Source organism: Cyrtonyx montezumae, unplaced genomic scaffold (genome assembly GCF_038088225.1).
Source record: "Cyrtonyx montezumae isolate F1298 unplaced genomic scaffold, pur_monq_1.0 scaffold_3, whole genome shotgun sequence".
In the NCBI taxonomy this organism is placed as follows: domain Eukaryota; kingdom Metazoa; phylum Chordata; class Aves; order Galliformes; family Odontophoridae; genus Cyrtonyx; species Cyrtonyx montezumae.
The window spans coordinates 73,662,397-73,689,402 of NW_027072034.1; the positions used below are offsets into that span (position 1 = coordinate 73,662,397).

The 27,006-nt window shown below is 36.7% G+C and overlaps 1 protein-coding gene across 2 annotated transcripts in view; it reads right to left on the reverse strand.

The window, feature by feature from the left end:
* The window catches only part of EPHA6 (EPH receptor A6), a 472,327-nt gene that overhangs the window by 412,661 nt on the left and 32,660 nt on the right, over positions 1–27,006 (reverse strand). For both annotated transcript variants that reach the window (XM_065741888.1, XM_065741887.1), the window contains exon 2: positions 24,452–24,516. In XM_065741888.1, the coding sequence (XP_065597960.1) occupies positions 24,452–24,516 (65 nt within the window). The remainder of the gene's footprint in view (positions 1–24,451; positions 24,517–27,006) is intronic.

Here is a 27,006-nt window from a genome sequence, read left to right on the forward strand (position 1 = left end):
ATATTTATACTGATTATTATATTCTCTAGTCTAGCTGAGCTACATTACACTAAACCTTACTATCATTCTGTTTTTTGTTTTCTTTCTTTTTTTTTTTTTTGTGATGCAAAGTCTTCCAAAAAGCAACCATTCTGTCAAGTTTATATTGAAAAGATACTGAGCTGCTAAGCTTTATTGAAAATCACATTGTACTGAAAATTGTAGATTTTTCAGACTAATATATTCCACTGCAAAGTAATATACTATGACATTTTGAAATACTGATAAAACTCATGTCTAATCTATATTGCATCAATTTTACCAATTGTCCTATGTCACTTTCCTGCACTTTCAGATTACTTATGCTGTTTATCTTCACTTGCTTTTCTGGCAATTTAGTTATGTTATAGATGCAGTTGTTCTAAAGCACTTAAGGCATCTGGTGAACATTTGGCATGATGTGTTTTATCTGATTTTACCCATCAGACTGAATGAAAACAGAATTCTATTGCAGGACTATATCTGCTGATGAAGTTGTACTTGCTACAAAAAAAGAAAAAAAGTCATATGAACCAAGAGGAGATGACCTCATCATTCACAAACTTTAAAAAATGATTATGTCACCATCTGTTAGGAAAAAATCTCTTATGGTATATACATATAAAGTTGATGCTGGTATCTCCAAAATCACTTATTGGCTCTTTCTCTCAGCGTAGATTTCATCATTCAATCTAGAATAGTACCAGCATAGTTCTTTATTCTTTGTCCTTGCACATTTGTCTAAAGCCAGTTATTCAGAATAAAAATAATTTAATACATAGCCCGCTCCTGAATGCAACAAGTTCAATATTACAAAGTTAACATGGTTTAAAAAGGGATGCACCCCCTTACCAATTCTTATTTCTTAAAGTGGTTAATGTAATGTACATTTCCTGTGCAGTCTTCATGCAAAAGGCTTTAATAACTAACAATATGAGAAAATCTTCCAGCCAAAAAATGCCTAGTTATCATTTTAGTACTCATTTGCAGGCATAACCTTAACACAAATGCAAAGTTGTAATAAGGAATCACATGTTATTGTAAAAGTAGAATGTAGCATACACTGCTATTATGTTAAACAAATATTTCTGTTTTCAAATTGTTGCTAGCCGTAAAACAGTATATATTCCTTTAACATATACTTACCTTTAGGAAGGTCAAACAGTTGTGAATCAAGGGATTCACTGAGTTTTGTGTTGTTTTGAAAGCAGAAATATTTTTTGTTTATTCTGTTTTTTTTTAATTATTCACAGTGCTTCGAAGATGTGAACTGACACATATTTTACAAGTTCAGGATCCAAAGCTTATGTGTATGCTAATGAGCATAACCAACAAAAAGAATAGCAATGTTCAGAGTGCAAAATACTGTAATAGTGCACTAAGATGATGCACTGATGACAGGATGCACACAGCTGACACCCAAGCTCCAAACTATTATCAATTGATATAGCAGTATAAACGTACATGGGCAACAAAGAAAAAATCCCTTCTAAAATGATTTAGATTATGTGGATGTGTGAGACTGGCACAAATCCTCAGTCTAAATGACATTTGGCAACTGGGATCATGACATCTCAGAGGCCAGCTGTAGTTGGGGATACTTTTCAGATGGTGGTGAAAGATTAAAAATGGAGACTATGCATTTGAATTACAAAGTATTAACGTTTTCTAAAAGAGTGAAATTTCACTTGACTTGGGAAACTCAATCATAACACTGTTGTCATAAACATAGTATTTCATTATTAAATTATCCTATATATGATCTGTCTTTTTTTTTTAAGCACGTTACTCTGAAGTCACCATAATTTCTTAGTTGTCCCATTTTCCAACTGACCAACTGTCAGTTACTATTTCTAGACATAATTACAAATTCAGCACAGTACATGGCAAAATGAATGCAGAACAGATTGAACACTGAGGGGAATCTTACTGATGTAGCTAGCAGAAATGAAAATGTTGCAAGCCTGCTGACAGATTGGGAAGAAGTAAGCCAAATGAAGAGACAAATGCAGCCAGAAAACTTGTGAGACAGCAGGGTACAAGAAAGCTAAACTTACAACAACTGGGATATAATAGTAATTCCTAACGTGACACATCACAAGACAATCACAATTGTAGAGACACATCTACTGAGATTTATGTCTTATGATGTTACTACTGATATTAGCATGCCAACAAGTAATTAATTTAACAAATGCTATCTGTACTTAACACAGAATTTTAATTAAAAGTGAAAGTGGCAAAACTGAGAACTGTCAGGGTTACCTAAACACTGTGAATTTTCTGCTGAAAAATGTATTTTATTATCTGTCTATATAGAAAATCAGAGGAAAAATGCAGAATGCATTGATTGCTCCTTTATTTTATCTTGACTATTTTCAGGTTTCACACAGCAAAATTCCTCTACTACTTTTGTGTAGTGTTAGTTTTTTTCCCTTAGGTAGATGAAGTAAAAATTCTAAAACTTTTAAGCAATACAAGACAGTAGAAACACAACATACCTTGAAGAATATTTCTGTTTCATTTGCAAAATGAAATAATGCACATTATTTTTTCAGAAGACAAGAAGATGACATTCATAACTCTCAACCAAGAACCAGAACTCAAGAAAAAAAAAAACCACAAAAAAACCCTAATTATGCCATTTACCTACGGGGTCTTTAAAATTAGATTGGCCTTCCTTTTCAAAAGACATGTTAATCACTTGAGAAGTTTTTTAAAAAAACATTATTTAATTATTTTTTTTCATGGATATTATGAGAATCCATTTTCAGCTAAAAATTTTTCCTCAATTCCTTTTTCTCTAAAATGCTGGTCTCCCGGCTACATTCTAATCAATACTTTAACTATTGTACATTGCTTGAGATTTCTGAAAAAAAAAAATGTCCTCTGCCTGCATAGCTTTCATCCAAGGCAAATGGAAATTTGCACCCAAAGATACTTACAGTAAACCATAATTAGCCAGTGCAGCCCAGCAGAGTGTATACTTGGACAATAAACACAGGCCTGAATATTTATACTCTGCTTCCAGAGTCAGTAAACTGTAATCTTCTCTTTGATTTTGTTTGTAGCCATTGATTCACATTTTAGGTAAATAAGTTTACAACTGCTAATGCTATTTCTATACCGTAAATACAGTTTGTATTATACTATTAGTATTTCTAGAAGGCACACGGTGAAATTTTTGAAGAGAAATTCAAATGCTCATTTTGCACTTGGGAAATTCAGAGGAAATTCCTTCTCCGCCTTCAGCATTCACACAGCTGTTTCTTTCATTTTTTTAAGTCACTCCTTGCCCTCTGCCACATTTATCCTGTCCTTTACCAAACGTGCTTTGCCAGAGCTGCTGCCACTATGACTGCTGGGCATGGCTGTGACCTGCAGAGGGTTCATTTGTGTCAGCTGGAACCAGCAGTGCTGAGTATGAGGCAGCCCTGCCTTGCCTAACACAGGAGCCCTACAGCTCCCTGCTACCAGTGACTTGAGATGGACATTCACTACACTTAGACTGGCAGGGTGGAGGAAAGTGGCCAAGGCAGTCACCTGTTCCTTCTGCATTCATTCAGAAGTGGTAGAATTTAGTCCCCTGTTTTCTTTAATAAAGGGAAAAGAGCAAGGAAATCCATGAATAGTAAGAACTTTACACTAGATTTTAAGTCACAGCCTCCAAATGTACTTTACTATTTAGAAGGATTTTTTTTAAATCCTGGGATTAAGAAAGTTGCTCTCTCAAATATCATGTCAGTCAGCATTAGATATGGTGTTATTTTAGACAAACTAGGAATTTCAATAGAAGTGTTTTTCTTCTACTGCCATACTCCCAAGGGTATTGAAAATAATCACGTATGGTATCATGCAAAGCCATGAACTTTACAAGGCTGGGTTTTCTCTGCTATATGAATCACACAGCACCTAAGAAGAGCTGAATTCCACTTCCAAGGAGTCAAAGCATGACAAAGGTGATGCAGAACTGTTTTTACCATGCTGCTTAGCATTACTGAGGTGCTCAATGCTCACTGGGATTATGTATCATCATTCTTACAGTTCAGACAAATCAGCTTTTGGTGCAAATGCAAGCAAACCTAAAGTAAATAACTAATGTTCAACTCTCATTATGAAGTGAAGGAAAGGAAACTTGGGAAAAATAACTGAATAACTAAATAAAATTGCAAAGAATCAGTTTTTTTTTTTAATCTTCAGAAACAAAGACAGGAAATAGTGGCTTGAACATAATATATTGATTCTAAGTATTTTAACACTTCCTACCCCTTTCTTTGATAATATTTCTGTACTACATCATAACAGTTATCTTTAAATTTAAAACTCTAAAAAAAAAAAAGAAGTAGAAATGTTATTTCAAATGCGACTATTTTTTTAGCCAAGATTTCGAATTTTTTCGAAGGTATTACCTTCTTGAAAAATTAACATGGTATAAAATTTGGGACTGTGGTTCTTACAAATATTAAATCAATCTTGTACTGCTATCACCAACTGACTTCTTTCCTCTGTAAAATGCAATGTTGTTGACTGTAATAATGTATTATAGTTACTGCTGTTACCCTACTTGTGACACTAAACAAAGAAACAAAAAATGTGCAATTCATTACATATAGGAATATGAATATGAATAGGAATATTTCTTCATTGAAATTCTTTTTTTCTGACTACCATTCCTCTGCAAACACCAAACAAACATGAAATTTTCCATAAGTTCTACTTTGTACAACAGTATTACATAAAAAGACATATGACTTGACTTCATATAGATTCCACAGATTCACAATTATCTAATTGGCTGTGATTAATTTGCTGTCAGAAATACCATATTCTATTATATATTCATAACTTCGAAATACACGCAGTTACATTACCCCAAAGGAGTCAAGAAATAAAAATAGCAATAATAAACATAGATCATAACTTATCTCCAGCTCAGGAAACCAGCTAGTCGAGTCATGATGATCCCCAAGAGGAAAGAAGAAAGCCATTGCAGTAACTCTTACTCTGTGATTCTGGCTCTTATGTAGTAGTAAAGGAAGAAAATCTTCCTCAACCAGAAACAATCTCCAGTATATAACTCAAAACAATTATGAAGAACAGAAATATTTCTCCAGGAAATTTTTCTCAGTTTCCCAGAATGGGAAAAAACTATAAGTTTCACCTTCATCATACTGTGATCCTGCATTGTTGGTAAACCAGATAGGCTTAAATTAAAGCCAAATTTTCATACAAGTGCCACCTCAAATAACATTAGCAAAAATTTCATTTTTTTACTGAGCTGGTTTGTATTATGTTTGGTTCAATATACTGTTACTTCATAAAAGGCCTGAACACTACAGTATTTGTTAGATTAGTGTTTCTGGAAACAATTCATCATTATTTTCATTTGAAACGTGTAAACTTTCACATAAAATTGGCTTTATTCTCTTATTTTTAGAGTCAAAGGACAAAATCTCACAGGAAAGAAGCCTTGGAAGTTCAAAGCTGAGGCAGGAAACAGAGGATGAACTCAAGCACTGAATTGTACTGAGCTGAATGAAATGTGAAATAAATTCAGATGACTGTGGGCCACAATCCTAGATGAGTGTGTGTCAGTTCACACACCTGTCATGTTCATATACAATCACAGCAGTATAAATAAAACTGAAGTGGCCGCACACAAAATAGAAACAACCAGCTTGTGAGCTGACAACTAACTGCTGTAAGCAGGTACTGAAGAAGTTTTGCTGTGTTGCATTGTAGATGACAGAAATTAGGTATATTAAGCAGCATACATTTTTTGCAGATATTCTCTTAAGAATATTTTCTCTAAGATTAGGTTTGTACTTTATTTTATTTGTTTATTATGTAACATATATTATTTGTACTACATTAATACATTTTTACTATATTAGTATATAATATATTTATACTATATTAGTATATGAAGACAGCAGCAGCAGGTCCAGTATCATCAGTTCTGCTTATTTGATAGGAGAGTCTCTGGCATGGCTTTGGTCTTTGGCAGCTACCTAGCATTCATCTAATACATTTTCTGGTCATGGTACATCTGGACAGGACACATCAGGCAGGGAATGCTCCCAGCAAGTGGTTTGGATGAGGTCTGTAGTAAGCTAATGGGGACCAAACTAAAAGTCAACAGCTGTTTTCTTCTGATTACTTATATACCTATTCTGACAAAACATAGATATGTAAGACCATATCTTCAGAGAGCTTAAACATATTTTTAACTTTAAACTTCAGAACTATCTATACCTTTGAAGACAGACAGATGTTAAAGCAGTTTGGTAAACAAAAATCTAAATTTTTCAAGAACTTCCACCACAGAAATAAATAGCATTTAAAAAAGACACAAAGATAGATTACCAAAGGAAGAAATTCATTAGTTTCCAAATTTATGGTCTAAAATCTCCTCACTCCATAGATAGAGACTCAAGTAAGAGAAGTATTCGAAATGGTTTTGTGGAGACGAGTACATCTGTCTTCAAGGCCAGTGCACAGATCTTGTTTTATTTAACAGTATAGACATAAATTATTTAGCTGCACATGAAGTACCTATTTTGAATTTACATACAGACATCTCGCTTCTATGTTCAGAAATATTAATTTGTGCTAGCTGCATAAGGCAGAGTTCAGGACTGGTTTAACAGGAGCTGGTATATTCACAAAAGCAATGCTGTGCAAGAAACATAAGGAGAGTTTCTGACAGCACTTGAATCTACAATTTTGCTCTCCAAATAAAAAATCATAGCCTTCCAGAGTGTCAGCTGTCTTGGATTTGTTGCCACAATATCTTGGCTATACCTCTTGTGACTCAGTTGACACCTTTTACTGGATTTACTCCAGAATCTCTGCTGCGGTTGCACTCAAACAGGTAGTGTTAATAGTCCTGAGTACTTCACCTACTGCAAGCTCATGGTCATGCTCATTGTCAGATATCAGATAATATATTAGATGAACCACCAGTGTGATTGGTTATGGCAATTCCTATACATGGTTTTATCTGAAGAAATGGTAACTGCTGAATTTTAATGAAGGAGAGATCAAAAACACATGGAATTCCATTACTTGTCATGAACTTCATTTTATTGGTAAATGGTCAGTATGGGCTATGTGCTTACTGATTGTAGTGCAGAATGCTTGAGCAAAGCAAAATAACTTTGGGTAGTATGGACAGACAGAAAGAAACTGAAACAAGAACAGAAAAGGCAAGAAAATTCTTGATGCAACCACATGAGCAGTGACAGCAACTGCCCCTAGTTATTGTGTCATCGAATGAAAAGCTAAAGCTAATGACCTTAGCTTTCCTACGTGAAAGTGCAATCCAAAGCTAATCCTTTTAGAGTAGCTATACAACATGAAGTGAGGTGTTTAAAAAATTCCCTTAACCATCATGGCAAGAATCAGAGAGCTGAAGTCAATCCCCTTAGCTATCCTACATGAAACGGGGAACCAAAGCAATCTCCTTAGTTATGCTGGTGTAAATGAACTCCATCAGCCTTTTAAACTGTTTTTATATGAAATTGTTAGTGTCATGCTTCTACCATGTCAAGATCCAATGTGAGTACACATTGCTTCAGTAAGTTGAACATTAATAGTCAAATTATATGGTGTAAATTACATGTCCAATACTCACTACTGTATCACTTCCTACTTGGAAGCATAATACTATATAGTTAGCTGAGAGGCAAAAGAAAATATCTGAGCTCATGAAATAAAATTAAAAAAAAATATTAATTGTATGAAAAGCTGATAAAAAGTACTAGGAGAGGATGATAAATTATTCAACAAAGTGATGATATTTAGTATATCGCCAAATCACCTAGCTGTTGTGTCCACTAACATTCATTCATTTTCTATGCAATGTGCCCATTTTGTAACAGTACAAATCAAATTCCAAGAACTTTTAAAATAACTGTTAAGTTCAAGTTAAATATATTTTTTTCCATTTGGTGATAGTCTTGTTTAAGAGTCTTTGTATGTTTTAAGCAGATGGGGTAATAAGATCCTTCCCCAGTAGTAAGGCACTCAGAGGCAGATCGTATACCCCCTGATCTTCTCAGGAGGTACAGTGGAAAAGTACACAGAATGGTCAAGCCTCCGTGCATATAAAATGAAATAAGTACTATTTTGCCAAGTGAGATCATACACTTCTGTTTATTTCAAAAATATATGCTTGTCTTAACAACACAAGAAGATCTAAATGTTGTTTTACATCTCAAAGCACTTGTAACCTTTCAATTTATTTCTGCAAGTCACATATCAAGTTTTAAACTCTTCAAAAGAGATTCTTTTGATTAAATACAATAGAAAAGCATTATTCTCTGAAGTCTGAAATGTAGTTATAATTAATATTCACAAATGCCTGGATTTTCTACAGGCTTTTTTTTCCTCTGTATATTTGTGATTCTTAAAGAGAACTTGATTTCCTTATTAGAGGTCAATAAATATATCTACAAACTGCCTATTTTCCACTTTGTGAAATAGCTTATTAGGATGATGTGAACAGTTTCCAATTCTGCTATGACTGTTCGCATAAATATATAATCCATATGGTGAAGGGCTACATACTTGGTTGAATACCTCTGCAGGAGAATATATTGTCACATGTGCAAACTACTATGTAAAGTATATCTTCTTAAATCCGTAGTTTTCAGCTCTTTGCATTTTGGACTGACAATTGCTGTACACTTTACACTGGTAATGGCTCTTCAGAGAAGAGGTTTCTTGCTCAAGCATTACACTAGAAGTTTAGAAGCAGACATCTACTGGCAGGGAGAACAAAGCTGAGAAGAATTTCTATGGCATCAAGCTTTCATTTCAGCTGGATAAAGTTTTCCGAAGTCTCAGCCTATGGTTTAGCACTCCAGTGCTTACAGCTAAGAATAGAAGAGCCAGAATCTTGCCCCAAATCTGAATTTATAGAAGATTTGTCTTAGGGACAGCAAGTGGGACCATCACAAAGCAGCAAGGAAGACAAGGAGTATGTACAACACTATTACTGCTTCCTGACCCTCTTTTAGCTTGCAGTATGGTCATAGATGATACCTTTACTTGAGTTTTTGGCATGACTTCATGGACAGAGAATATATCACTGATGAAGATGGAAAAACATGGATTGTTTGACAGGAGATAAAATACAGACAAATGAAAAGAAATGGATCCAGGCAAAGCAGGAAGAGAAATCTGTAACTACAAAGAAGAAAACCAAATGTGTTAACCCCTTGAGGACTGCAACTAACATGGAGATATGATAAAATATCAGTAGAGTCCTTCCTGGCCAATGTCAAAAACAAATCACATAATCATAGAATCACAGAATCGTAGAATGGCTGGGGTTGGAAATTCCAAACCCACTGCCACAGGGAGAATTGCCAACCACTTGATGAAGTACAACAGTCAAGAGGAAAAATTCTGGGAAGCAGTGCCCCACAGTTTTATTTAATTATGACCCAAACAAGTCCTATCTACTGTGTCAAGATCTACTTAGTGAGAACTGCAGAGCAGAAAACTGTCTATATACAATCTTTTCATCCTTACAACTGAAATCTCATGCAATGTCTTATAATTTAAAGCACCATCAGAATGTAAATGATTTACTGCAATATGCAAAGAGTATGATGTGTGTGCTTATGTATTTAAAAGAAGCTTGGCAGAGGCCTCAAACTTGTAGATTTCTTGATAAACAGTTTGCTTTCCTGTAACTTCAAAAATTAAGTGAATGTATCAAAACATCAGTAAAATGTTAAAAATGCTGCCAATTTTCTGCTTCAATTTTGTTTCTTCTAAATCTAAGTTAAGGCTTCTAATACAAGGTCAGACTACTGTGAACCCTTAAGAATGTATTAATTATTTTAATTACACATGGAAGATACACTTTTAGTATATAATTACTACTGTCTCTAAAGGTGAAGAAAGCAACAGTTTGTCAAGAGTTTCACTTAATTACTGAATTCAGCATACAAGAAAAAGGAACAACAGTAAAGCATCTTTTGCTGCGGCCACTTTTATCTTTTTTTCTAGAAAAAACAAAAACCCAAAAAACATATTTTGTGCCTTTTGTACAATTCAGAGAGAATGCTTTTCAGAATACCTTGATACTTATCAACTACTTAAGCATTTATGAGAGCACTTTGTATGCACATAGGAATTCCAAGGGGCAGTTCCCATGAGGTCAATATAGTCTCTAAAAATACACTGGTTCAAACAAAGAGATATTCAGTATGCAGCTGGTATTTCCATAAATATTGCTTTTCTTCCATTTTTCTTTTTTCTTTCTTTTTTCATGATTTTACAATGAAGGCAATATTCAGTTTGATATGCTTTGTACCTACATTTCTTGTGCACAGTGAATGTTGAAATACATCAGAAACAATATTATATCTAATTGGGAATGGATATGAAACACTTTCTGAATTTTGGAGAATTTACATGCTGGCAGAAACAGTAAAAATTCTGAAATTCAACACAGCTGAAAATATACCCTATGCAATTTTTAAGTGAATCATACTTGCCTCCCCAGTCAAGTATATTTTCCCTCTCAAATTATCACCTTTTCCCTATGGAAAAAAATGCAAGAACATGTTATTTTTCACTACATTATACTTCTTTTCCTATTCCTCCTTTTGTTAAGCTATGATATCACATGAAATTGTGAAATTTGCAGTGACTTGAAAGCTATTTTCTATGCTCAGAACTTAGATGTGCAGCCCATATATAGTATTCTTATCTATTTAAACTTTCAACCAATGCATTTTAGAAAAAAATACAGTACTGACTTTAGCATACATTTTCTGGGGTTGTGGCACAGGAAAAGGATAGATATTTACAGTGCTACACTACCAACACTGTTTCTCATACTTAGATAGGGAAACATAACAGAAAATCTAAGTACTGCTATGCCTTCTTTTGCAACATAAGATGAAACATGCACTGAAAAATAATCAAATTGATTTGCGTGTTATACTTAAATTACATGTGATAGACAAGATAGATAAATCAGTATACTAAGAAAATGGAACGAACAGCTTTACTTTGCTTTTTGGCAGTTTCTGGGCACCAAGTGCATCAACTAGCTGTAACCAAAGTACAAAACAAATATGTTAAAGGAGAAAAGGTTGACATTTTAAGTAGCACTTTTGCTGCACTGAACATCACAAGACTGCCTGCTTATTTCCTTAATCTTAATTGTAATCCTGATCCTAATAACATGGAGTTTTCAACAGCACACAAAGTCCTTAATGGTCATGAGAACATACAGACAAGTAAGAAAGTAAAGAGTATATTTGGTGTGTGAAGGCAGCAGGGAAAATATAATCTTGGACAAGAAATAGAAACAGTCCCGCTAATCACAGAATCATAGAATAGCTTGGCTTAGGTTGGAAGGGATATTAAATGCCGCATTCCAACTCCTCTGCCATGGGCTTGTGTTTGCCATGGGTTGCCAACTCCTAGATCAGGCTGCCCAGGATCCCATCCAGTGTCTCCAGGGATGAGGCATCCACAGTTTCTCTAGGTAGAGTGTGCCAGTGCCTCACCACCCTCTGAGTAAAAAATTTCTTCCTATCATTTAACCTACATCTCTCCTCTTTTAGTTTAAAGCCATTCTCCCCTTGTCCTATCACTATCAGAATGTATAGAAAAGTCGGCCCTCTCCTGCTTGTAAGCTCCCTTCATGAACTGGAAGGAAACAACGTCTCCAAGAAGCCTTCCGTTCTCCAAGCTAAATAAGCCCAACTCCACCAATCTGTCATTACAGGAGAGGTGCTTCAGCTCTCTGATCATCTTTGTGGACCTCCTCTGGACCCATTCCAAGAGCTCTGCATCCTTCCTGTTCTGGGGGACCCAGGTCACAGTACTCCAGACAGGGCCTCAAAAGGGCAGAGCAGTGGAGGATAATCACCTTCCTCTCCCTGCCAGCTACCCCTCTTTTGATGCAGCCCCGGATACTGTTGGCCTTCCAGGCAGCAAGCACACACTCCTGGCTCATGTCCAGCCTGTCATCCATCAGGACCCCCAGGTCCTCCTTCACAGGGCTGCTCTCAAGAAGTTCTTCTCCCAGACAGTGTTCATGTCTGGTATTGCCTCACGCCAAACACAAAACCTTGCACTTGGTTTTGTTGAACCTCATTAGATTCTTGCATGCCCACTTTTTGAACTTGTCTTGGTCCCTTTAGATGGCATCCCTCCATTCCACTGTTCCAACTGCACCACTCAGCTTGGTGTCATCAGCAAACTTACTGAGGGTACACATGATCCCACTGTTTATGTCATTGATAAAGATATTGAAGAGCACCAGTCCCAAGACAGACCCCTAGGGGACACTACTTACGTCCAGCAGGCACGTTGACATAGAACCATCCTCAAAATCCTCTGACTACAACCATCCAACCAATTATTTATCCACCTTATAGTCCAGCCTTCAAATCCATATCTCTCCAATTTAGAAAAAACGGTGTGGTGTGGGACCATGTTAAAGGCCTTGCACAAGTACAGGTAGACATCATCAATTGCCCTTCCTTTGTCCACCAAGCCCATCAGTCCACTATTAAGATTATAGACATGAATTTCAGATATGTGGATTCAACGTAGATTTTAAACTCTCTTTGCTATATTTTACCTTATAAGTCAGAGAGGATGAAACAGAGATCACAGAATCACAGAATCATAGAATCACAGGGGTTGGAAGTAATCTCAAGAGATCAGAGTCCAATCCCCTGCTAAAGCAGGTACCTTACAATGAGATGATAAACTTTAGCTTGACGTCCTAGTTAAGAGGTCATCCTGCCACAAACCCAGGAATAACTGGGATGTTTCTGCTTAGCAGATAACCTATAGCGATGATTTTAGTTACAGAAAGAAAATTTTGCCTTTACTAGAAACATATTTGTATACAATATAATCTAAACTAAATGGGAATGGAAAAATAATCCAAACAGTATATGCAATATTATTATCATAAAGTTCAGACTTACTACACAGTAGATTAAAAACAAAACAAATTGCTTTTGGTTAAGCAGTATAGAATCTACTTCTATTGCTTTATTTTTACAGTGACTATTTAAAAATATAACTGTTCTGTTTATAAATCTCCATTGTATACACTTTCTTTCAAGTGGGTGTTTTCTTTAAATTTACAGCTAATTATATCTCACTGTTTAGGATATGAATGCTTTAGATCTGTAACTGCACAGTGGCAAGCACAAATGGGTCACACAAATTGTGTTTGCAACATCCAAATAAGAATATGACTATATTTTACCAATTGCTTTCCTTTACAGTATCTGTAATTAGATGTTTCACACAAGACCAAATGAATACTAACTAGGATACTGGACAAAAAGGAGGACATGATTACAGGTGCAACATGCACTGGTAACTCTGCATTCATCCAATGGAGATCAGTCATAGACAGTGTTTTCAGGTAATTTATCTGCAAAAACTAAGATTTTTTGCTTCCTTAATAGGAAATACTGAGAAAAAGAAATACTTAGGCATGTGCCCATTTACTTGCACACTAGCAGTCAGAGAGACATACACTTTTCAAAACACCTTTAATAATATAGGAAGTGTTCTTAAATGAAATATGCAAGTGGACTCTCAAAGGTAAATCACCTCACATTAGCAACAGTAATTTCTCTAGAAAAGCTTTCTTTGATAGCTGCATGTATCTAATCATCAAATCCCTTCAGATTAATACTCATCTTAAGAAAAACAACCCTCTACTTACCTTTTTCCTTGTACAGCATACCTTAAACGTCAAAAAGGGTTCTAAATATGGTATTGCAGAGCATGGTGTCTGATTATGTTCAAATTACTGTTCTACTATGTGATTTAAAATATTTTTCTTAATGTCATCTCTAAATTCCCCAGATTGTGTGAAAATCTGATTAGCTTCTTTCGTTTCCTTCATCTCTGTTAAATGTTCTGACACCTAAATCCCTACCTTCTATTAAACTTATTACTAAAACCATATTCTTGGTGACAACTTTGAAATCTGGCTGCTGAGCTTTCACAGACACAACTATATGTCTTTATTGCTGTTGAATTGTTGTAATAGAGGATTTTACACCTTCAGATGCTTTTTCTCAGAAATGTCCTCAATTCCTGGCTAAAGCTTTTCTTGCTACCTTTGCAACATCTAAATGTGTGGGTGCAATTTTCTGTTTTATTGACTCATCAAAGCTATTTATCAAGAACAGAAGTGAAACACCTTAAGAATATAAGTCCTCCTTGATATTGACATTTTTTTCTACTGACTTTAAATATGTGTACTGGGTCTGGCAGGAATGGAGTTAATTTTCTTCATAGCAGCTTGCACAGCACTGTGTTTGTTTTGTTGTTGTTGTGTTGTTTTGTTGTTTTTTTTTTTTTGTGGCCAAAACACACTAATGTTTTAGGTATTGCTGAACAGTGCTTACACAGTATCAAGAACTTCTATCTTTTTTACTCTGGCTCCTCAAGGAGTGGGGCAGGGGTGGGCAAGAGGATGGAGAGCAGCACCAAGTGATCAAAGGAAAATCCCATCCCATCCAAATGTCATGCTCAGCAATACAGCTGGTGTGTTTTCTTCAGAATATTTGTTGCTCACTCTGGCTGGGTATGAGTCTGCTGGTGGGAGGTCATGAGTGATTGCTCCTACATCTTTTCTTTCTTTTTTCTAGGATTTTTTTTCTCATTTTTGCCTTTCTATTTCTCTCCCCCACTCTGCTGGTTGGAAGTGATCAAGCAACTGTGTGGTAACTCAGCTGGCAATTGGTCCACCCACCAAAATATGACAGTAAAGAAGCAAAGGATGTCTCTGAACTATGATACCTTTTTCACTGTCACATTTCTTGAGCCACTGGGCTCTTGTCAGACTAAAAACTGATAAATACTTTCAAATTTCTTAATTATGATTCTAAATGCCCTAGAGTGTCTTGTTTAGCCCACAAATGACCTCCCCAAAAGCCATTAGATCATATGATAGTTATGTATCATGATACAGAAGTAATCTACAATATTCAAGCACAGGCAACAGAAGCTAAAAATTATGATCACATAGTTATACAGCATCATATATGCAATGCAGAAACAATAAAAATGAAACAAGATTTTTTTAATAAGACTATTCAAAGGTAAGTTATTTAGCAGATTTTATAACATATGATGATATAAATATTTTGGTTAGCAACACTCATTCAAGGATGATGTCTGTTTACATATCTAGGAGTGGGAATACCACTTATATTTAATGAATGGATTACTATGAGTTATAAAACATCAGTTCTGAAAGACAACCATGAGTGATGGTGAGAATCAACTGAACACAAGCTCCTAATATTATTACTGCAGTGAAGAAGCCTAGTGGGAACTCTGATGTTTAACAGGAGAAAAGTAAAGAAAAGTGGCATGATGATTTGTAACTGTAGAAAATAATGAAATTGACTGTAAAATACTGCATACTTATGTCAGTATTTTTGAAAAAGAAGAGTCATACAGTGACTTGAACTTCAGAGAAGTAGAAGGAGCAAGAAAGGTCTTCATCTATTTAGATACAACATGAGACCGAAAAGGAAGAACAGTAGGAAATGGAAACTTTAAAAACAGTGACCTAACTGATTAATGGAACAAATTACTGAAAAAAATTACAGTTACTTGATATCTTTTAAAAAGATAGTCTTTAGCAAAATGCTTGTTATTGAGTTTACATAATGACAATGCTTGAAACCTTACAGCTTCTCCTGTGAGGGCATTCTGATGAACTGTTCTTTCAGGTCATTAATAATTTAAATATTTACTGAGTTCTAATGGTTACAATATTCAACATGAAGATTAGAAGTACTGTAGATATTGTAATTCACATTGCAACATGAAATTTTGCAATGGGGAAGGGAAGGGAAGGGAAGGGAAGGGAAGGGAAGGGAAGGGAAGGGAAGGGAAGGGAAGGGAAGGGAAGGGAAGGGAAGGGAAGGGAAGGGAAGGGAAGGGAAGGGAAGGGAAGGGAAGGGAAGGGAAGGGAAGGGAAGGGAAGGGAAGGGAAGGGAAGGGAAGGGAAGGGAAGGGAAGGGAAGGGAAGGGAAGGGAAGGGAAGGGAAGGGAAGGGAAGGGAAGGGAAGGGAAGGGAAGGGAAGGGAAGGGAAGGGAAGGGAAGGGAAGGGAAGGGAAGGGAAGGGAAGGGAAGGGAAGGGAAGGGAAGGGAAGGGAAGGGAAGGGAAGGGAAGGGAAGGGAAGGGAAGGGAAGGGAAGGGAAGGGAAGGGAAGGGAAGGGAAGGGAAGGGAAGGGAAGGGAAGGGAAGGGAAGGGAAGGGAAGGGAAGGGAAGGGAAGGGAAGGGAAGGGAAGGGAAGGGAAGGGAAGGGAAGGGAAGGGAAGGGAAGGGAAGGGAAGGGAAGGGAAGGGAAGGGAAGGGAAGGGAAGGGAAGGGAAGGGAAGGGAAGGGAAGGGAAGGGAAGGGAAGGGAAGGGAAGGGAAGGGAAGGGAAGGGAAGGGAAGGGAAGGGAAGGGAAGGGAAGGGAAGGGAAGGGAAGGGAAGGGAAGGGAAGGGAAGGGAAGGGAAGGGAAGGGAAGGGAAGGGAAGGGAAGGGAAGGGAAGGGAAGGGAAGGGAAGGGAAGGGAAGGGAAGGGAAGGGAAGGGAAGGGAAGGGAAGGGAAGGGAAGGGGAAAAAAAGGGGAACGGAAAAAAAAGATATGGGATTTCCCAAGGTACAATACTTTGTTATTGTTACTGCTAATGGATCAGTGAAGTCTGAGGAGCACTACATTTCAGTTAGGCTTTCCATACTTTTCCTTTCTTCTATGAATTTCAAAACTGTTTTAACCACTAAATGCTTAATCCCATAGAAAAAAATAATAATTAAAAAAAAAAAACACCTGACCTAAGAATCACAGTACCACAGACTGTAGTGAGTAAATTTAACAAATATCTGTTCCCCAAGTTCACTACACTGACTTTAGCTGGAAACCTGGCTAATGGATCCTATGAACTCAACTGGTCTACCTATTTGCTTACACTTAAAATTCTCTTTTTTAACAGATAAGAGGGTTCTTTTCCTTTTTATTTTTTTTTCTACCAATCCAGGCCAAATCCAGGCAAAATTTCTGCATTTTCAGGACTATGAAGTGAGAGTTTGTTGAATAAATTTCTACTTTCATTCCATAATAAACACATTTTCATAAATCAGTATGAATCAGTCAGTATGAAATATAGCACAAAAACAGAGGAAGTATTAGATATATCCATTATCAAAGAAGAAATTTTAGACAGTGCATCATTGAAAAACTAAACTGGAACTCAGTCAACAAAAAACGATTCTATCGACCTCAAGGATATTAATTCACACTGCATTTTTGTAGTCCTAAGCACCTAATTTCTTACCATTTCAAAATGCAAGGAAAATAACTGACAAGCGAATAAGGAACAACTTTAAGAAGAAGCATTGTATACACAAGCTTCAGGAAGGCTGTACAAACAATGGAGAAGAAAATGAAAAAATTAACCATTTATTACCAAATAATGGATAATGCAGTTGCACATGACTAATAGTTGCACCTAAATGGTGACACTGCATACAAATGCTAAATAGAAAACCACTATGTTGTATCTTTACTTGCTTGGGTATGAACCAAGCAAGTACTTGTATAGGAAGTTACCACAGCTACTAAAAGCTTGTAAGTTTCTGTTTGTTTGTTTGTTTGTTTGTTTTTCACTATTAATATGATATAAATAGAAACACTGGGAGGTGCATGTTAAAGGTCTGCAAATTTCAGAAGAATTGCTTCTTCTATTTTTTTTATTCTATTTCACCCTTGCCTGTTTAAGTTCTTGGAGGCATACTCAAAATTATGCAAATCCCAAACATTAATATTTCAGTTGCTATTTAATTTAGTGGAAACATTCTTTGTGACAGAGTATGCCCATAAATTAATGAATCCTTTTAATGTCAGTTTCAAGAAAATCCATCATCCCATTCTTCTACTGCTAAAAATGTTCTACTGTCAGAGTAGTTTTGCAATTATGTGTCAATGACTTTATTCTTGCACATACAGATAGCACACTATTATTATTTTTTAATAGTTCATTAAAGTAGCATATATGATTTAAAAAGTGTCTAAATAAGTCTTTATCGAAAGAACAAGCAAACCAACAATTGTTACTGTTCAGGAATTAGAACAGAATAGAACATAACAGAATATGGTAGAGCAGAATAGCTCAACTGGATAGGACTTAGAAAGATCATCTTGTCCAACTGCTTGACCACTCCAGGGCTAACTAAAAGTTAAAGCATATTAATGAGGGTATTGTCCAAACACCTCTACTCCCAGTCTCTAACTGTATCTGACTAATTGCTAATTGTCCTGTGTTCCAAACTGTCTAGATTCTTTTGCAAAGCCTTTCATCCCTCCAGGATTCAGCATTTAGTTGAAACCTCCCAGTTTAGTATCATCAGCAAACTCGATGAGGCTGCAATCCACTGCTGCATCCAGATCATTGATAAAAAATACTAAACAGGAATGGGTGTAGAACTGAGCCCTGGAGAACACTGCTGGCACCACCTACCAGACAGATGTAGCCCCATTCATTACAGCACTTTGAGCTCTACCATCAAGCCAGTTAATCACCTAGCGCAGCATGAAGCTATTCATCTCACAGCTGGACGATTCATCCATAAGGATGCCATGAGGAGCTATATCAAGGCCTTACTGAAATACAGAAAGATTCCATCCACTGCTGTCCCTTCATCCACTGAGCAGTGACCTTGTAACAAAGGAAATGAAATTAGTAAGGCAAGGCTTTCCATTTGGAAACCCATGCTGACTATGCCTGATAATAGCTTTGCTCAAATATCTCTTTCAATATTCTCCAGGACAATCTACTTCATAAATTTTCCAGAGACTGAGGTTACTCTAATAAGTCTGTAGTTAGCTATGTCTTCTCTCATGCTCTCATGTAGATAGATATAACAGTGGCTAGATTCCAGTCAGCACAGACCTGCCCAGACTCACATGAGCTTTGGTAAATTGTTGAGAGGGGTCTAGCTATAATGTCTGCTAATTTTTCAGCACTCGGGTGTCCATCCCAACTGGTTCCATGAATGCTGTGCTGATAATCCTGTCTTCTTGCAACTTCAGTGACCACAGATGACAAATCACTGTTCCCTTCAGGACTAGACAGCCCAAGATCTATAATTACAGTCAAATATTGAAGTAAAAAACAAACAAACAAACAAAAAACAAAGGCATTAAATGCCTTTTTTTTCTCCTCCTCCTTACTTGCTATGTGATCATCCACTACAAGTATTGACCTTCTGCAGCTGACACACCTGAAAGAGCTATTTTTGTTTGACAACACAGTGGCCAGTGTTAACTCAAGCTGGGCTTTGTCTTTTCTCATTTTCTCCCTTCAGATGTGTACTGCAGCTTTGCATTCTCCCTGTGAAGCCAGACCTTACTTCCAGAGTGTCACAGATGATATTATACACTTCACTTGTAAGAGAAAAGAGGCAGTTGTATTTTATTACTATAAGGTAGTGATTTAAAAAATCTTATGCAGCTTAACAAGATTCATGGTGGTAAGGTCACTATGTACTGAACAGACAATAGCATCAGCCAAAACTGTTAAGGAGACCCTCCCATCAAGTCATGAGGTTTAGAATGGACCCTCTGGCCAACGGTTTATGTCTAACGAATTATATGTGCAATCAATCCTTTATGTCACTCAATACCATACAGCAAATTAGAAAGCTATTAGCAGATAAGAAATCTCTCAATCTTTTAAGAAGCTACAAGAAGCTATCAGATAGTCACTTAGTGAAAATATGTTGCAAGCGAGGAATTTCTCAGCTTCGATGAATAACTTTGAGAAGCGTCTCTACTCAAAATGAAGACTGGCATGCAGCCTGCTGCCATGCAACGACAGCTCAGCAGGCACTGGGTTGTCCATTATTTGTGGGTTAAGATGAATGACTACCATCTGTAACTGCATACTAGCCATATTTGATTCATACATCCTATTTCCTCCAAGTCCACCTTGATCTCAGTTCAGTTATCATGACCAGATGTATCCACCTCAGCCAACACTGATGGCTACTGCCTGAGAAGGGATGAGTCAAAGGCCAGGTTAGGGAGACAATGCATCACCACACAGATGTCATGTTTTCTTTTTCTCCTCTAATTGCAAGGCAAAGTTACCTGTTCAGTCAGGCAAGTTTTCTGCCCTGCCTTCTTGATTTGTGGCACAATGGGATTTGCATGACCCTGACATTTAAAAGGTGGTTCTTTAAAAGCAACTAGCTCTCATAGACTCCTGAACTCCTCAGAGCAAGTTGATGGAGGTCACTGCTAAATAACTCCTTCAGAAGCTTAAAGTACACACCATTGAAGTTCAGACAGGCAACTTTAATAAAAAATCTAAAAATTTTCAGCCCAGATGTCCTTGTCCTACAAGAACTTGCCTATTCTCAAACAACAGATTCAGGAGGGCTCCTTTCCTAGTTGGTCTAATTCAGTACTTCTGGCCCAAAACTTGTGATTCATCACCTGAAGATAGCCATGAGAAAGCTGGTGCAAGAGTTATGATACTGATCAATCAAGGAAAGGAGAGAAGAAAAGAGAATAAGAGAGGAGTGGAGACGACGAAACAGGAGACAGTAGACAGGAGTGCAGTGATGTGGCCATGTCTGTGACAGCAGCAGGATAAGTCACGATGGGGTATGTGTCCTAAGGCTGTAAGAGAGGCAGCGTCACGGCACTGTGGCCCAGGCCTTCGGTGAGTGCAGCACACACCTGCTAGCAGCCATGGCTTGAGTGGTTTTAATCACCCTGGTGTTGATGGGAATCAATCCATTGGGAATTAACCTAATGGATGGGGATACGCGTGAATGTGAGCAGCTGTGTGCTAAGAAGCTGAGTCTGAACATGGCTCAGCCACAGCAGGGAAGCCAGGAGCAGAGCAGGGCAGGGAGACCAGCTTTTTGCTGTGCCACTGCACTGGAAGCTCTGGGTCATTGCTGGAGTCCTCTCCTGCTGATTGGCTTCTGTTGATGCAGGAAAATGGGATGTTGGCCAGAGAGCAGCAGCATGATTTGGGTCTGTGCTGCCATCCTTGCCATCTTCTTTAGGCTCAGCTTCTGCCTCAGGAAAGCGGAATGTAATCCGAGCAGCAGCAGGAACCAGAAAAGCTCTAAAAGGATGGAGGAGGACAAAGAGGATGAAGAAGACACTGACTCAGATATGACATGTGACCTAGGCATAGTTTGGGCTGATAGTACCCAGTGGCCAGTACCATAATGGCCAACAAGTGCCAGCTGGTGGAGGAGCTGGTGGATGACCTTTTTCATGTCTGTTGAGGATGATCCTGCCACAGCTTCATGACCCAACAGCATCCAGGCGGCTGCTGCCTGGAGAAGAAACATCTCAACCTCTCCTTCTTAGGATACAAGAGGGTACCTGAGGACATGGTACTGTTGCCACTCTCTGAACAGCTGGGCCTGTCAAACTCTTTCAGTACCTGGTGCAGCAGCCAGCTACCTTCACCCAGTTGCTGTGCAAGTTTGAGAAGCCATGAGATTGGCTCATGAGATGGCCAACCCTGGAAGAGATCTTCACTGACACTGAAAGAGGTTGTTTCACACAAAGCTGCACGTACAGGACTCAGCCAGTGGCAGAAGATTACCCCCTGTCTGAAGGAAGTCAGGATGCAAAGAGAAAGCAGAGGAAAGGCCCTGTGCAGCAGCCTGCTGTGCATAAAGCAGGATGTAACATTCCTCCTCGCAGTCATGGCTGCACAGGGCCCAAGCAACATGCACTGTGAATGGGCTTCATTGTGCTCATTGGGGGCAGAATGGAGAAAACACCCATCCCAAAAGCTCTTTAGGTGCTGGTGCTACAGGTGTGAGCATGCCCGATGTAGAAGACGTCTCAGTGTACCATGCCTCAGAATATTTGGATTAAAACAGTACAGAAATACATTCCAGTTAAGTTTTCATCTTTAGTATCTTTAATATTTTATAAGCATAAGTAATGCAATGTTCCATATTTTAATAGTTCTATGCAATTCTTCAGTATGATCAATTATCAAAAGCATTATGTACATTCACTATATTTTAATGAAGTTTGTTGGAATGAGACTAACACAGAAAAATCAGCAAACATTCATTTTAATCAGAACTTCTGCATATCTTTTTGAGAGAACTCTCATTTTGTATGTTGTTCGTCTCCACTATTTGTTTTGCTTTGTTGTTTGTTCCTTCTTCCTGCAGTGTTTCAGATGTCCAGCACTGTCACTAGCTCTTGGTTCTCACAACAAATTTTACAGTACCAGTACACTGAACAAAGACATTTTCTTTCATTGCACTGTGAGAAACAGAGGACCTTTTTTTTTCTCAATCATGTACTGATGGATGCGATCAGTGTTTCAGTTTCCTTCCTAAACTGATTGTGCTTCCTCCTCAAAAAATGCATTCTTTTTACCTGTACAACCCTGAAAGTTGTTGCAAAGCTTCTTTGCTCAAGTGCACAGAAACCTTTATCCAGTTTACAGCTTATATTATTCATGCAAAATTATGACTTCCTTTTCCCCTGTTCACAGTTACTACCTTTCTACACTGCATTATCACTCCTGACTTCTCTGCCTATCTAATGCCACAGTAAACCCTATTCCATATGTTTTCCTTATTCTAAGAACCTCTTTACTCCCACATGTTTATATTAACAATTAAACAACAAGAGAACACATTTTCCTTATTGGTAAATTCTCTAATAAAATTTCAAGCACTGCTTTAAAGGTAAACTGTCTCTATGCCAACTAGTGCTCCTTATTGTTAAGAAATGGCAAAGACAATTTTCCTGAAAACATCAATATGCTGCAAAATGAATGTTAAGGTAGGAATGACCAACCAAAATGCATATTTTATAATAGCCACATTTTATATCAACTTTAAGCGCATATTTATGCTTGTGGCTATTACTGGAGTAACTAAAGATTTTCAGAATTTACAGAATATCTGAAATAATATCTGATTTCCAAATGCCAGCCTCCCTGTCTTGTTGAATGAGATTCACAACAAAACTAGAACAAGAATTTTTTTCTGTCTTTTCTCAACACTGTATACAGCAGTATTTGCTTTCTACTAGAACAAATAATAATGTGAAAATACAGTGCCAAATTTAATATATGAGACTATTTGCTTCGTCTAGAGTTTCTGCATAAAAAAAACATGTAGAATTATATCACAGACAAGATGAATCTGCATACAATATGAGAAACATGGAAGTATCTATAACAGAATGAAATTATGTCTAAGAATACAATAGACTGGAAAAAAATGAAAAAAACAGTAATCTATGAAGTTTAAAAGTCTGAGATTAAGAAATGTCACATTGCTTGAAATCCCTGAGGGCAGAGACATAAAAGGCATTTTACAAATATGAATTATTAAGGATACACAGTTTCTACTTCCTTCTGGAATGGATCACAAAAAATAAAATAAATTAAAATAGAACAAGATTTTTCACTCAGAAAAATATTAGTTTCTGAGCTAACTTCAAAGAATCCAGAAACTCTGTACCATACACAAGAATTTACAGATAACGCCAGCTAATATAAAAGCAGGTGATATACAATCAAGAGCTGCACATACAATGATAACAGGACTAGAAGCCAATATGGTAAGTGCTAAATGCTCCAGTACACTGTATTTTAGTTCAGTAGTTAAAATACAAACACGTCTTATGCTCTGTTAAGTGCATCAACTGGGTAGAAGGAGAACACAACTTCTGAACTTACAGCTGTACTTCAAATAACAAAAATGCACCTCTGTCCTACCCTCAGCTGGCCACACCACTTCCAAATATACCATATACCTGCAACACTCCACAGCCTAGAAAGGAATTCCAAGTGCCTGTCCATTTGTACAAATAATACTGTGAGACTGTAACTTTCAACAGGAATAGAGATCTTTAACCTATAATAGTCAATTGAGTCAACAAGGCCTACTGAAATACATTTTTCAAAATGTTTGCACTGGTTTAATGGCATTAACATATTTGCAGTGTTTTCCTGATTCAGTAAACCTGATGCCTCATTTCAATCATGTTATAAAATCAAAACTCATATTTCTTTCTAATTTACAAAAAGATGTGTTCATAAACACAGCCACAAACACAAGAATTTTTAATACGTAACTTCATGATGCATAACAGTTAGAATTAGATTCTAAAATGTGCCAGATTCTTAAGCAGAAAAGCCAGAGAATGGCATAATAATGTGCACTCAGATCATTATTACATCTGTTACTCCCACTTACAAATCAGGATGATCTAGTTTTGATAATAACCCAAATCTTTCCATTGCACCCATACTGCAAGAATATCCACTCAGGTATAATAGACATTTAGCTCAGTAGTGTCAGAATTCCAGACTCAAGACAATAAAACCAAAATGTTGAGTGACTTACCCCATTTAAAGGAAATGTTTTCCATCCTAGTTCTCCAAGGACAGCTGTAGTATCAAGCAGCACAACTGAAAATGGAAAAAGAAATGGTACGTTAGTGGCATTGCTTGGATTAGACATATACAAGATTGTAAACTACTGTGAACTGAGCTAGTTATACCAGCCAGGTACATCTGCTTACATCTATTAAAGCAATGAAATGCTTTAATGAGTAGGAATAAAAACACACACACACACACACACACAAATAATAAAAAACATTTAAGCTTTTGAGGCTTAAATTTCATTATCAAAAGTATCAGAAGATATAATTAATACAAAAACTAAACCTTTTACAGAAATCACTGCTAAATTACAAGACACTACCAATGATTGATCATTAAAAGGCTTCTGTATACGCATGCATGATTTTGCAAACTTGCCCTGAAATCTAGAAATTCCACGTGAAATTAAGCATTAAGGCTAAGAATATAAAGAAAAAGAAGAGTTTAAAAGGCAAGATGTTTGAAAAAAAGCCATAAGCTTTCAATAAATAAACAGAAGTTATACAGTACACAAATTATACAGCTCTGAACACGGAAAGACAAACAAATATAGAGTTGGTAAGAATATCACACTGCAGAAAGCTGTTACAATTATTTCGTATACCTTCTGCAATATTTATTTTTGTAATATCTGACAGGTGTGCATTACTGTATATTGCAAAATACTTCTGCACTATTTTAATACGTTACATTACTTTAGCATCATTTTTCTCTTCACTACTAATGCAAAAATTATACAGAATACAGATCATAGCAATAAAGAAGCTGACTGTAAACTAAATATTTAGTACACGATATTTCATACCTACAGGTACTACTGCCCTCTAATGGAATTATTTAATCTGACCTAATTTAATTTAAAAAATGTAAATTACAATTTAATATAAAATTAAGTATTGCATAGTGAAGTCAATTTTAAGTGTCAAGTTACTACATTTTGAAAGCTGTGCTCCTCTTCATAGGCCACAAATTCCCATTTTCCTTTGGATAAATTATGGAGAAAAATTAAACTACTATCATATCATAGAATTGCAGAATCATACAATGGATTAGGTTGGAAGTGATCTTAAAGATCACCTCATTCCAACCTCCCTGCCATGGACAAGGTTGCCAGCCTCTAGTCTGGCAGAATCTTCTGTCTGTGCAGAATCCCATCCTACCCAGCCCTGAACGCATTCAGGGATGCAGCATCCACAACCTCGTTGGGCAGCCTGTGCCAGTGCTTCACTACTCTCTGAATAAAAAATTTCTTCCTAACATCTCACCTAAATCTTCCCCCTTGTCCTTCACTATCTGATCACGTAAAAAGTTGGGCTCCCTCCCAGTTATAAGCTCCCCTCAAGTACTGGAAGGCCACAAGGAGGTCTCTCCAGAGCCTTCTCATTTCAAAGCTAAACAAGCTCAATTCCCTCAGCCTTTCTTCATAGGATAGGTGCCCCTAGCATTTTGATCATCATATTAGTTTGATACCATTTTGCACACATTTTGGGGTTTTATGCTGTTGCACATTATCTTGCACCTCTTATCTATGCACTGATTGTTTGGACAATAAAGTCTACAACAATATAATGTGCCACACAGTCTAATGTATGTCTATAAAACCTTACATCATCATTGATAGATGTCAGGTCATGGCTTTTTTGCCTTATGGAAAAGACACTGACATGCAAACTACTAGGACATATCAGTTGATTAGAGGGAACCTTGCCTAACACCTTCCTTATTCTTTTGTACTAGTGGCAATTAGAGTTTTTCTATATTTGACTGCATGTCGACTTTTAACCTCAAACTCAAATAGTTTTATCAGCAATTTACAGCCACATAGCAAACTCAACATTCTCCAATTAAATGTTTAATCATTAATCTAAAGAAACTAAGGACATTAAAAAAAAATTCCACAAGGATGTTGATTTTACCATCTCTTCACTGTTTCACCAGTTTACAAATCTTTATTAATAGTTCAAAGCAAACCAATAATTCTCAAGCAAACCAAACTTACATAGGTTATTTAAAAATATCTTTGTTTCTCAGCTGAGATCATATTTTGCTCCTCATCAAGTACTCTTATTACATTTTAATTCTTTAAAATACAATTAAATAAACAAATGAAAAAACTATGTTTTATGGTGAAAACTCTGGACTTGTAGGCAGAAACTGACTTTTGCTATTAGCAGTGTCAAAGTTTAACATGTTGGTTCACTTTTATGATTTTTGTGGTAGCACAGCTATGACTTCATAAATATCATCAAGGCATTCGGAACAAATAAATCAGAGGAATAAGGATCTAAATATGGGAAGGAAAAAAAATTCATTTCTTCAGTGAATGTTGAATTTATTAATTTATTGCCTCAATTAATTAAGTGCTATCTCAAAGCTCAAAGCTATACATTAAAAAAAAAAAAAAACACCCTAAGATTGAATTCATTAATAATATGCTACATTTAAATTTAAGTGAAGTACAATCTAATAATATTTCCTGGATATATTTACAAAATAACCCCTATCAAAAGACTG